Below are 14,731 nucleotides of genomic sequence, written 5' to 3'. Positions count from 1 at the left end.
GCATTTACGCCCCATTCCAGCAACAAGACATGGTCAACCAGGCGTCTTTGTGTTTAAGGAACTGTCCACATGTAGCCACGTATTGCGAGAGGGACCAATATTAAGGGCACTTCAGCCACCTTACACTGGTCCCCATGAGGTGGTGGACAGAGACGATAAAACCTTCACATTAAGGATTAATGGTTAAACCGCTTACGTTTCCATTGACCAGGTGAAGCCAGCATACATCCTTCATGACGACTCTCCTCAGCCTTCCCACCCTACTCCAGGAAAAAAATTTAAGTCCATTAAGTCCAATTTAAGTAAAAAAAATTTAATTTAATTTCTCAATTTTAAGTCCATAAACTTTGTTTTATCGACATTAAGGGTCATTATATTTTTATCGAACCAATCTTTTAGTTTCTCAAGGTCACTACGAGCCTTATTGTAAACCTCTTCAACATTTCTACCCGACAGCAACAATGCAGTATCGTCAGCAAACATATACAGGCTACCTTGTAATCTTACTCTCGACAGATCATTTATGTACAACAAAAATAGGAGAGGCCCCAGTGTGCTTCCTTGAACTACTCCAAATAATTTTTCTGATTAATTTCATATTTCATTGATTAGTTTTGTGTTTTTTTTTTCAATTGATTTTTGACGATTGATGGTAATGTTGCCAGGAAGCAGCAATAATTGTCAGCCAGTATCTATCGGCACAAGTGAAACAGAAAGCGAACGATCCGCCAATCTATCAGTCGGTGACCGATTCGATAAACAACAAGATGAGTCGATCAAAGCGGTCTCACAATCTGCCTTCGCCGTCGCCCACCCTGGCCTCGCCCCTCATGGCGCAACTCATGGAGATGGGCTTTGCGCGCCGCACTGTTGAAGCCGCTATCAAAATTACTGGTCAGTTTTATCAATCAACACTTGATTCCTAAACAACAAACAGTTCACCAAGTGCTATTTCCTCCCACTTTATCGATTTGATCGATCTTATTTACATTTTTTTTCTAGTGTTTGTCTGATACGAATTAATGAATAATGAATTTTATTTCCAACATGAAAAAAAAATTCACATATACTTTTCGGAAATTAACTGACCATCAAGTAAGCGTGGCCAGTGTGTAATTAAGCTATTGTAATTTAAATTTTATAAGAATAAATAAATAAGACTTGAGACTCCCAAGAATCATGACCATCCCAGTGAAATGTATTTTACATGCATTCAATCTCACAAAAGCATGAAAAGTAATAATCATTTTTCTATTCCACTTTACTTAAATTTCATTGTATTTCACTTAACTTGAATTTCATTGTATACCCTACTCTAGAAAACTAAGGAAGATATGGAAGAAGTTGTCAGATGAAAGTTGTAGGAAATGTTGTAAGCTTTACTTTTGCAATGAATAGTCATGTCCGTAATATGCATAGTTTCCGAGATACGTGCAAAAAACCCAAAAGGTGATTTCAATATAAAACATCAGTCAGACGTATGCAGATCATAAAAGAAAAAAATCAAACGTATGCATGCAGACGTGAGCATACATAATGCAGACGGAATGCTCTGTGCGTTGCAAAATTCTATTCGTATAATTGAATATGTCGATATTGTATTATGTGAGCTGATAATGCAGAAATTCTTTACATGTTGTGAAAGTTAATGAAAATGCAAATAAATAGTTTGAGTTTTGGCATTTTGGTTGAAATTGTAATAAATCTAGAATAGATCTGATCTGTACTTTTATTTTAAATAAAAACCATATTATAACAATCAATTTTTGGAAGATTATCTAATGCAGCAGAACAGCTTTGAAGTTCCCTCAATATGCTGCACACGACAGTATGGTAACTGAGATGAAGTACAGTCAAAGTCCTCTCGTTGGGCACTCAGCATCCTCGTGAAGTATGATACTTGTCAATTATTTTATTTCTGCAGGAGATACACTGAATGAGACAACTCCCACACCAGAAAGGCTAGTTGCTTGGCTTCTGGAACATCCTGACGAATGTTTGTCAGATACAGGATCAATATCTTCTTCTGATGGACTTTCTGATAAAGACTCAATCACTGATGACATGAATATATCATTAACTGAAGAGGTAATACACATCTTATTTTTATTTATCAATTAGCCTATTTAGAAGTTTTCAATTCAGTTTTATAACATGTCTTGTGATTTTGTTCATGATAATATTAACAGTTTGTACTAAAAATTTGGATACATTTTTTAGTTATGACCGGAATTAACAATGATCACAAAATAACCAGTTGAGAGAATTTTATAATGAAATTTACCATACTCGAGGCAAATAATATGTCTTCAAGTCGAAGAACTGAGGCTCCAAGAGTTTTACAAGTTTGAGTGGAGAACAAAGAATCTAAAAAATAAGAACACTACCAAGTCCCATAAATGAACCATTTTCACTCACCATCTCCCTTCGGGAGATACGCGGCTCATTATGTATCTATCTATTCACAGTATAACTGAAACACAGGTTCTTATTCCAATTGTACGAAATTAAATTTTTATTTAATACTTTATTCAACAGAAATTCTCAATTTGTTGATGCCAAATTTGAGTGAAGGCTTTCTCGTTTTCAGACGAGTACAGCATCACATTACAACAAGCGTTCCGATTTCTTGACCAATGATGAATATGCCATGTACGTTCGTGACAACGTGGTTGAAAATATGCTGGTGCGATGCTGTAAATCCTACGAGGAAGTACAGGAAGGTGAAATTGGCAGAGTGATCAAAATCGACCATGAAGGACTGTATGACTTGAACCTCCAGGTAAACTGCTCTGATTATTTCAATTTTATTCGATTTTACTGTACATAAATTTTAAATATTGAGTACTTTAAATAAATTAATAAATTATTGGAGGCAATCTACATTGCATTTACATCTACATTGAATCACATCATTTATAGATTGAAAATACATAATATAACCATAGCATAGGATTGTGCATGGTTTCTTCATGGTATAATGCCTAGTATGAGCCTAGAGAACTGAGTATTGTAATGACAAATAAATTCATTCTGCAGTTTGATTCATACGAAGGTCATTCAATAAACAAATTACAAATTTTCAAAAACGGCTAAATTGATCCATATGAAACTTTCAGGACATGAAGTCAGCAACTTTGCGATGACATCTGATCAGTTGTTCCACCGTATTTTGCAAACATAATCGCAAATTCACTCAGTTAACAATGGTGGATCCGTTTGAGAATTGCTCCTTGGAAGAACAACGTGCCGTGATCAGATTTACTGTCTGTCGTTTTGACTCTGGCTTATAGTGATGGATCCATGTTTCATCACTCGTTACAGCATTTTTTTGAAAAAAATTTTCTTCAGTCGTGTACTTATTTTTCTACACTGTTGACTGATTGGAAGCCGGGTTTCTTTGTGAGCGTCCGTGAGTTGTCTAGGCAACCGTCTTGAACAAGTTTTGTTGTACTGCAGCTTGTTGTAAATAATGTTATGGACAGTTCCAACACTCTCATTGACTTTTTCACTTATAACTTCAACAGTAATACGCCTATTGTCCCGATTTAACGAATAAATTCGAGATTCTAGAGAGGAACTTTCACTGGTCGTCCACTGCGTTGATTGTCATAAACTTTTGTATGGCCACTTTGAAACTGTTCTACCCATTTCTAAACGTTTGAATGATTTAAACAATGGTCTCCGTACACTTTTAAAATTTTTTGTGCGTTGTTGATTATCCATTTTTTTCACTGGAATGATTACTATTGTATTCTTATATAACTTCTAAGTTAAAAAAAAAACATTCACATTCTTTGGTGTGGCTACATTCTTTTGTGGATTTCACTACCTTTTCCACCTTCTGCGACTAAAAATCTGATCACAGCACGTTGTTCTTCCACGGTGCAATTCTCAAGCGAACTCGCCATTGTTAACTGAATCAATTTGCGATTATGTTTAAGACGGTGGGACATTTGATCAGATATCATCGCAAGGTTGCCAAACTCATGTCCTGATGTTTCATATGGATCAATTTAGCCGTTTTTGAAAATTAGTCATTTGTCTTGGTACATATTGAATGACCCTCGTATATGCTGGATTTTTAATAACTTTCGATCATCGAAATTATTCACAAACTTTCATCAATCTCGTTAAATAAATTTTCATTTTGTCTAGTAAAAGTCTCTCCTATATTGACCTGATCTTACAAGTTTCTCATTTGATTTTTTTTTAATCCGAAATCTCTCATTGGAAATCTAAACGTTTTCTAGAAAATCTGCTTTCTTCACTTTAAAATCTAATGAAAATATACCGTGATTTTGATAAAATGCTCTTCAGACAAATGTAAGAAATGGAGTTGCTGAAGTCGATTAGTCTCTCCATAAATCATCTACAGTACGTCTCATTTAGTATCTTCGTTAACTATTTTTCTATTGATTCTATTAACTACTCATAATTTCTATTAAAAACTTGAATAACTGCATTATATTTTTTCTTTTCTTTAAAACAACTCACTTTTCAAACGTATGCTCTTCTGTTGATAAAATTGTCAACATTCATAATTGATTGATGGTTTGACAGGTTGAATGGCAGAAAACAAGTGTGGATGGGGCGGACACTCGAAGATACTGGGTTCGATTCATCCATGTGGAGTTGATTGGACTCTGCACAAATGCTAATGTGCCGTCAGCCATCAGAGTTGGGGACAAGGTGAAAGTAAAAGCCAACGTTGTCACTCCAAAGTTCAAATGGGGATCGGCTGATCACAGCAGTATTGGAGTAGTTACAAGTCAGTATTAATCAGTATTAATGGTCAATATCATGATTTAGAAACTCCCTTTCATCTTAGGCATCTGTTTATAACTACTATATTACATTTTCAAATATATTTTAAAAATTGCGTATAAATATACTTGAAAAATGTATATATTCAGGTTAAGGGCTAGTTAATTTCTTATTTGTAAAATAACATCATAGTACCCTTTTTGAGAAGTTTTTAATATAAAATAACAAATTAAAAACACAAATCAAATCAACTAGTTTCGATGTTCACATAATTTTCATTTTTTTCACAAAATGAATGTGAACATCGAACTAGTTGTCTTAATTTGTTATTTTATATTCTCAAAAAGGTTACTATGATGTTATTTTACTAATATTTTTAAATTATATTATTCATTTACAGCTTGTTTTGCTGGCTCCTTAATGAGAAACCAATAATATATATTTTTTAATTTATAATACGATTTTCTAAATCAAATGAATTTTTTACGTTCATCAGTTCATAATAATTGAAAATACTAATAATAATAATAACTTTATTCTCGCAAAGAAAGCATAAACAATAATATTACAGAAAATGTAAAAAGAAAAATGAAATAATATGTTGGAAATAGAAGTAAAAGTACAATAAAATGTCTATATCGTACAGTACCTATTCCAAAATACAAACAGCCTCTATTAAAATAAACATAAAAATTAACAGAATAGCAAAAGTAAAGGAAAACTAGTATAACAGATGAACAAAAATGAAAGAATAAAATTGCTGTTCATTCAATAATAATAATTATAATAATAATAATAATAATAAAAACAATATATCTAATAATAAGAAAGAAAACTGTATATAAACATAACGAACATGCCATTGCACCAATAAATCTTAGCGAAAATAATTCTGTATGCAAATAATTTCACAAGAAATTATGTCCGCAAACAGGAGCATCAGAAAAGAGAAAAATATCTTTACAACAAATCAACAAATTTATACAATATACTATGTTTTGGAAATCAATTTTCAAATCAAAATAAAATAGAAACAACTCTCGAGAATATTTTTGCAAACAGATTCATCATATTAAAGTAATAGCCTAAAGTTATTAAATAAAAACTGAAAACCGCATACAGGAGCATCAGAAAAGAGAAAAATATCTTTACAACAAATACAATATACTATGTTTGGAAATTATTTTCCGAATCAAAATAAAATAGAAACAACACTCAAGAAAATTTTTCAAACAGATTCACAATAATTAAAGTAATAGCCTAAAGCTATCAAATGAGAACTGAAAACCCTACAATATTAAAGAATACGAAGATTGCAAAATTCCTTCAACTGATACAAGACACGTAAATAAAAATGTAGGGATTTTTAAATTTTAGTACATGATCTTTCCATGTCAAGTTTTGATCCAGTAATTCCCCCAGATATTTAACGACTGGAACACTCTCAACAGCAGGACAATTACAGTTTTCATGGAGGCAATCGCAGGAGTGAACATGAACAGGGACATCCAATGTCTGACTACCCACCAAGCTAAACATAATGTGGTTAGTTTTTTGTATGTTCATGGATAACTTATTACAAGAAAACCAAAGAGTCAGCCTATCCAAGTCATGCTGAATATCCATACCTATCGGATGTATGGTGTTGTATATGACAAAGCAGTATCATCTGCAAATGCTGTTATCTGTCCTTTAAAATTACCTCCAAATAAATCATTAGCATAAATTAGGAACAAAATAGGTCCGAGTAAATTACTATTCATATTACATTTATGTCGTAATTTTTTATTTATCTAATATATTTATTCATTCCTCATGAATACAAAACAACAATAAACTTTAACTTATACACATTATTAATGAAATTATTTTACACAATAAAACCTTAGGAACTGATTCCCCAAAAGAGCAAACTCGAGCTTGTGGAGATTTATACTTCCAAAATAGTGAAGTTTCATTTGTATGTGTGTTTTATAAATTACTAGCTTGCCCGGCGAACTTCGTACCGCCAAAAGTCAATGTATCTCATGTCACACTTAACTTCATTTTGTGAATCATGAAATTTATCTGACAATCAATATTTTCATTTACATCTCAATATGGACTTCCTATGTGCTTAGTCATGCAGCATTTATTATTCCGAAAAAATATTCTTCTCAATCAATTGGTAGTAATATATTTATCAGTAAAGTGTTGAATTAAAAAAAATATGAGTTATATCAGTGTTTCAGAATTTAATGCGTTCATAGCTTTTGATTGTCAATAGATGGTCCAGAAAATGTGCGATATAGGATGAATCACACATAATTCCATATTCTTTCCATCTTACATTGGGATGATTAACCTAAGCTAAGCTAAATTCAAAAAAATGTAAATTATTCTGTCATTCTTCAGTAATTAATGAATGAGGTGAATCTCTTTTGATCCTTCACTCCCTCTCTTTCATGAGGTGAATAATTTTTTTTCAACATTTTCCAGTTTCTCAATGATACGGGAGTGATAATTATTTGTATAGGTCTTCTGACTAATCATCATGTACAGTTGGTACCAATCAAGTAAACTTCAACTCCAAACTACCGTATTAATACCAGTACACAATTTATCTGTTTATTACAGTTGGTAACTTTAGATTCTAAATCATATTATTATCACAGCATGATCTTGAATCATAATCATCTTTCCGTTCTTCGGTAGCCGCTCGGCCGACAATTTCAAAAACATAGATCTGTAAAGTGATAAATATATAATTTTTATTAGCCTCCCTATTAAAATGTCTGGTCAGAAATCATCCCCAATATTCACACAACATATCCCCAAAGTTTCATGCCATTCTGTCAAGTAGTTTTCAAGTCTATAGGGAACAAATAAAAACTAACACACATATTCATTTTTATACATAAAGATTAATTATTAATTAATTAACATGATTTCAAAATTTTACATTAAATTTTATTTGCATTAAAAGATTATTTGATGAAATCAAAGTTCAATCATAATGAGAACAACTTCCTTCAAAAAATAATTTATAATAATACGTTTCCAGGGAAAAAATTATGAACAAAAAAATCTAAAGCTTCAGGATTTGAACCGAGAATCTTTTGCTTCAAAGCCGAGTATTTTACCACAACGTTATAAATCCCATTGCATTATCCTTAGGCTAGCTTCACACGCTTTCGGTTTCATTCGGGTCGGTACGTTGTCGGTTCGGTTCGGCTCGTTACCGAAAACGAATGAGGCTTTCATACATGTCAGGTTTTAATTCGTACGGTTCTAATTAGGTATTTTCTTCTCAAACACAGCTGTGTTAGGATTTTCACAGTTCATGCTGGTACATTTAAATATAACACTTGATGTCAAATTGTAAGATGTTATTTCTTGAACAACAAAATTTTAAAGTTAATTAAAAATTGTGAATTATTTAAATAGTTTCTTTTGATTACCGGTATGTTAATTTTGGAAGTTCAGAGAGATTATTTTTTTAATTGAAAATGTGTTCCTTGTTTTGACACATGGTATAAAAAACTTCATCTCTTCTCTCCATTGATGAAATCATGTAATATCCGTCGAAAAAAATAAAAATTCTCACAAAGTTTTAATTTATATCTTTCATATTTTTATAGCAAATTATTCATTGAGAAAAAATGTTTCTGTGAACTAACAGAAATGAATTGACCATATGATTTTGACTTGGAAAATTTTGAAACAGATAATCACGATATCAGGTTAAATTAAAAACAAAAATGGCAAGCATGTGTAAAATACTTTGTTTTTTCCTGTTTCCCTAGCAACGAATTCGAATATAATGAAACCTATTCGTGTCAAGGGGGCATTCGGTGCTATGCGGTTGCTATTCGGTACCGAATTCAAACCGAATCATCGTTTCAAACTTATCGAAATTTGCCGAAAACGAAACGAACCGAACCGAACCGAAAGTTTGTGAAAGAAGCCTCTCACTAGCAACGAATTGAAACCTGATGGAATTTATTAGAGTCAAGTGGGCGTTCGGTTCTATACGGTTTCTATTCGGTACCGAATTCAAACCGAATAAGGCTAGCTTCACACGCTTTCGGTTTCATTCGGTTCGGTACGTTTTCGGTTCGTTACCGAAAACGAATGAGGCTTTCATACATGTCAGGTTTTAATTCGTACGGTTCCAATCTTCTTCTCAAACACAACAGTGTCTGGATTTTCACAGTTCATGCTTGTATATTTAAATATAACAGCTTGTGTTAAATTGTGATACCATGTTATTTCTTGAACAACAAAATTTTAAAATTAATTGAAAATTGTGAATGATTTGAATAGTTTCTTTTCAATTTTGTTAATTTTTGATGTTCAGAGAGATGATTTTTTTGAATTGAAAATTTGTTCTTGTTTTGACACATGGTATATAAACTTCATCTCTTCTCTCCATTGATGGAATCATGTAATATTCGTGGAAAAATAAAAAAAAGAATAAAAGAATAAAAATTCTCCCTGAGTTTCAATTTATAACTTTCATATTTTTTTAGCAAACTATTCATTGAGTAAGAAATGTTCCTGTGAACTAACAGAAATGAATTGACCATACGATTTTGACTTGGAAAATTTTGAAACAGATAATCACGATATCAGTTTAAAATAAAAACAAAAAAGGCAAGCGTGTGTAAAAGACTTTGTTTTTTCCCGTTTCCCTATCAACGAATTCGAATATGATGAAACCTATTCGTGTCGAGGGGGCGTTCGGTGCTATGCGGTTGCTAATCGGTACCGAATTCAAACCGAATCATCGTTTCACACTTATCGGAATTTGCCGAAAACGAAACGAACCGAAAGAGTGTGAAACTAGCCTTACTCTTATTTTGCTTCAGTATCTTTTCAGTGATAAGAATGAAAATAAATGTAGGTAGTATATTTCATTTAAAAAAAGATTTAATTTGTTTCTGTCTGATAATTCATAATGATATTCATTAATTCTCGCATCTATTTGTGAAGTGATACAAATAAATTGTAGAAAATTCCGGAAGTATTCAAATATGCTGTTGAATTTTAGGTTGGGCCGCAATTGAATTCGCCACCAAAATAGATAGAAAACGATTATTACCTAACCTCATCATACTTGAAATAAATCTCTTATGTTAAAGAAAAAGTTGTCAATATTTCACGGATTTAGAAATTTGTCAGTGGAACAATATTGTATGTTGGCTAATTGGCTATACTATTGTATTGATTTCATTTAAAATCAAAACTCTTACATACATTTATAACATAATTTAACTTACTACTTGTTAAATTTCAGTGTCTAATATTGTATTACTAAAACAGCTTTTTGGAAATTTGAAAGGTTGAGAATCAATAGGTTGTTACTTGAAACTTAACAACTCACAAAAATATAATATTATCACAATCGCTATACCGGTAATAAGCTGCCAGCATTTGTATCAAAACTCCTGTATCAAAACATGAGCTTCCTGTATTGAAACACATAATATTGCTACACATTGTTACCAGCGTATCAATTTCTCTATGAGCTTCCTTTATACAAACAAATTCTACAACAATAGGTATGCCGTATGATGTTCCATAAATTAAATTTTAACATTATTTCTGGAAAATCTAGAAGGAAAATTAAATTTGGGCTTTGAGGTGCACGAAATTTGAAGATCTTAATCATTCCCGTTTTTTCGGTATGCAATCCACAAGTTGACATGTTTTGATGTGAAAAAACACAACCCTACTCACTCTTATTATATACATGTGATTAAACATTATCGCATAAAGAGATAATAATTCCTCACAGACTCTAAAGGTGAGTACAGATTTACGCGCCGCGAACATGGGCAATTCACTTTTAATCAGCTGATGCCAAGCTTTTTATATCTGTATCTTACCGTTTCTGTAAAAATAAAGATAGCCTATAGTCAGCTAATTAAAAGTGAATTTCTCATGTTTGTGGCGCGTATATCTGTACACACCTTTAGATTAGTAGAGACCCCAACCTAGATATAAAAAAATCTGGACCTAAAGTAACGTTTTTCATATCGACATATGAAGCTCAATATCTATGATCAAACTATTGAATGCAATGCCATTTCATTAGCTCTATTTGTTAGTAGTGGGCTCGCTCACAAAATTTGCTCATCTTTTTTTCTCACTTTTTTCTATCTTTCTCTCCTATTCTTTCTTTTTTTCTTCTATCTTTCTCTCCCATTCATTCCTTTTTCTCTCCCATTCTTTCCTTTATTTGTCCTCTTCATTCTTCAATTTCACCCTCTACCAGCCTGTTTGAGCAATGGACTATAAGGTTTTGAAAGACTTGGAACTCAATACTTTAAATGATTGTATTAGCACAATATGAATTGATAAAGCACACAAATGACATGGAGCCGCTTCGGGCGCTGATCAACAACTGAACACATACTATGTACTGAATGCGTATTACAAAGTTCTGCCACCAGGTGGCACCTTCCTACCGTCTCAACATACTGCCCGCCAAAAAAATTATCATTTTTTTATAAACACACAAAAAGAACATGTAAACAATTGAATATGAATCAATACAAAAGAAACAAATGTGAAATTATTAAATATGAAAAAGTTGTGAAATGACAGTCATTGTTATTGTGATGGCAATAGGCATAATTTAGTGATAGGCCGTTTGATCACATGATTGTCAGTCAGCACTGAGACAACACGCACAACACCTTCACTACCTGGATGAAGAAGTTCAACTCTTCCAAGCCTCCATTTAAGTGGTGGGAGATTATCATCCTTGACAAGCACAATTGAATTGAGTTCTATGTTGGGTTTTGAGGTTGTCCACTTTGGTCTTTGTTGGAGTGCACACAAGTAATCTGTAGACCATCTCTACCACAGTTGCTGGTTGAGCCGTTGAATGTACTGCCATCGATCCAATCGATTCAGCTTGATATCACTCAGGTCAGGGTCAGGTAAGGTGGTCAAAGATTCTTCAATAAGGAAATGGCCAGGAGTTAGGTAGGTTAAATCAAAAGGATCATCTGATATTTTGCACAATGGTCTGGAATTCAGAGTTGCTTCAATTTGAGCCAGTAGTGTAATTGCCTGCTCATAATCAAGAGAACTATTAGCAACAATGTGATAGAAATGATGCTTCATGGATTTTACTGCACTTTCCCACAGTCCTATATATGTGGTGAGCTTGGTGGAATGAAATGCCACTGACAAGATACAGATGATAGATTCTCTGATATTATGTTATTGTTCTTCTTCAACATCTCATACAAGTCTTTGAGTTGTCTTGATGCTCCAACAAAGTTTGTACCATTATCACTGTAGATATTGGCACAATTTCCTCTTCGAGCTACAAATCTACAAAGTGCAGCCAAAAATGATTCCGTGGAAAGGTCACTTGCTAACTCCAAATGTACAGCTCTTGTGGTGAAACAGATGAAAACGCACACATATGCCTTAATCTTGATTTTACTGCGATGAGAAGTGTTCAGAAATATTGGTCCAGCATAGTCTACACCTGAGTTCAAAAATGGTCTTGCTGGGTTCACTCTCAAAGATGGTAAATTGCTCATCAGTTGATTTTGTATATCTCTCTTGAATCTGAAACACCGGATGCACTTGTGAATTATGCTTCTTACGAGTTTTCTTGCTGTTGGGATCCAATATTTGTGCCGGAGAGAGCCAATTAGAAGTTGTGCTCCAGCATGTAGAAGTCTTTTATGCTCATTCTCAATAATCAAGTGAGTCAAACAATTTTCAGGTGACAGGATAATTTGGTGTTTTGTCTCCAAGGGCAATGCAGAATTTTGCAGTCTACCACCAACTCTTAGTAAACCTGAACTATCCATAAATGGATTCAATTGAAGCACTTTTGATTTGTCAGATATTGATATCTTGTTCTCTAATGCGAGGAGTTCTTGTGAATATGACTGGCATTTAGCTATTTTCAGACAAGTATGGAGAGATGATTTTAGTTCCATTACTGACAAAGGACCTGTATCTCGAAGGTGTTTCTTTCTCCGACAATTATTTATGGAATGCAGACTGTATGCAATAGTTCGTTGAAGCCGTGAAAGAGTGGAAAACTTGCTGAAGAAATCTTTATCTGGTACGTCCACAACTGCCATCAATGTAACAACCTTTTTTAGTTCAGGGATGTCCTTATCTAGTAGTGGTTGGGTCACAATAGGCCATTGAGATGAATTTTCTTTGAGCCATGGTGCTCCATGCCACCATAAGTCACTATGAATTAGTTGATCAGGTAATGTTCCTCTTGAGACCAAATCTGCAGGGTTTTTATGTGAACTGACGTGATGCCATTTGTAGTCTCTAGTTGATTCCTGCAGTTCACTGATGCAATCACTAATGAATGTTTTCAAAGTTGAAGGACATCAATGTAAAATGATGTTTTCAATGTCTTGATTGCTGTCTCTGAATAATCATCCCTTTCATCTTCTGCCAATTGTTGAAGACATCTAGTTGCAAGATACAGAGCTGCTGAAGTGCCATATGTTACTGTAGTTAATTGGTACTCCTGAACTGGTTCTGATGGTGATTTTCTCCAAAGTATTCTTTGGCAATCAAAGGAACTGGGATGAACCTTAACTCTCCTGTACATTTTACTTATATCTGCAATGAAAGTAATCTGCTGAATACGAAATCTTAGTATTATAGAAAAGAGTGAATCTTGAACGACAGGACCTGTCATAAGGATCGAATTCAATGATAGGCTATTTGTTGTCTCACATGATCCATCAAACACAATGCGGACCTTGGTTGTTGTGGAATCTTCCTTAAAAACAGCATGGTTCATCTGTAGGAGAAGCTAGTCTCATATGACCAAGTTCAATGTATTCGTCAAGGAATTTGTGATATTCAATCTTCAGTGGCTCATTGGATGCTCAAAACTAAGGAGCCGGTCAAGGGCAATTGATCTGGATTCACCGAGTGTAGATAGTTCTTGTTTCAAGGGTAATTTTACAACATATGATCCACCATATTAGCAACAAAATGTTTTTCACATGCATTTTCCTCAGGAGACCAAGTTGAACCTTCAACATTGTCTAATCTCCAAAATTTCTCCAGTTGACTGTCAACTGACTCTATTTGTTGGATGAAGAAGCTCTGTTGTGGTTGATCCAAATCTTGTGGTTTGTCCTGATATTCTCCTGACACTAACCACCCAAACTGACTATTCTGCAAAATTGGATACTGTCCTATTGGTGCTAGTCTTTCCATCAATAGGATCTTCATGAACACTCAAGCTCCTAAAAGTAAGTCAATACGTTGAGACATGTTAAATCCTGGATCTGCCAATGTCAAGTCTCTTGGCATTACCCATGAACTAGAATCAATATTGGTTGCTGGTAATGAGGATATGATATTTGGTACAACATTACAATTTAGTGACACAGAGAACGATGACACTAATGAACTGGTACAAATATTTACAGCATGTTCACAAACATGAATCATATTATTGAATGATTCAACAGGGATGTGGTTCTTAAAACACTTCAAATGTAGAGATTGAACTAGGTTCTCTGTTGCAAAGTTCACCATACTTCCATTATCGAGGACACACTGGACTGTCGTTTGATTTCCATGTTCATCACTTACACTGACAAGTGCTGTGGTCAGTAAGACTTGAGTTTGACCATAGCTAGAGTAATAATTCTTAATTGCTGATGGATTATCATTTGAACTGATATTTTCAGAATTTTTAATCGAATTTGAATCATTGAATGCTGATGACTTTCCACATTGATTAGTGTTTTCATAGTGAACAGTTGTACGATGTCTCTTTGACATTCAAAGCATGATGTATTAGATGAACAATCTTTTGATATATGTCCTGCTCTGAGGAAATTAATGCACAGATTGAATTCCTTCACCTTCTTTACTCTGTCATCAATAGATAATGATAGATACTTCATACATTTGTGTAATTTATGAGTACCTTTACACAACAAACAACACACCGAATTGGTAG

General features: G+C 33.6%; 1 protein-coding gene across 1 annotated transcript in view; it reads left to right on the top strand.

Annotated features, from left to right (window-relative positions):
* LOC111051412 (E3 ubiquitin-protein ligase HERC2) overlaps window positions 1-14,731 on the top strand; it is a 258,746-nt gene that overhangs the window by 124,930 nt on the left and 119,085 nt on the right. Inside the window, exons 45-48 of the mRNA XM_039431914.1 lie at window positions 666-894; window positions 1,925-2,088; window positions 2,591-2,782; window positions 4,564-4,771. Of these exons, the coding sequence (XP_039287848.1) occupies window positions 666-894; window positions 1,925-2,088; window positions 2,591-2,782; window positions 4,564-4,771 (793 nt within the window). The remainder of the gene's footprint in view (window positions 1-665; window positions 895-1,924; window positions 2,089-2,590; window positions 2,783-4,563; window positions 4,772-14,731) is intronic.

Source organism: Nilaparvata lugens, chromosome 7, assembly GCF_014356525.2.
Source record: "Nilaparvata lugens isolate BPH chromosome 7, ASM1435652v1, whole genome shotgun sequence".
NCBI lineage: Eukaryota > Metazoa > Arthropoda > Insecta > Hemiptera > Delphacidae > Nilaparvata > Nilaparvata lugens.
Note: the sequence above shows the minus strand (reverse complement) of the source record. Positions and strands in the feature narration are given on the sequence as shown.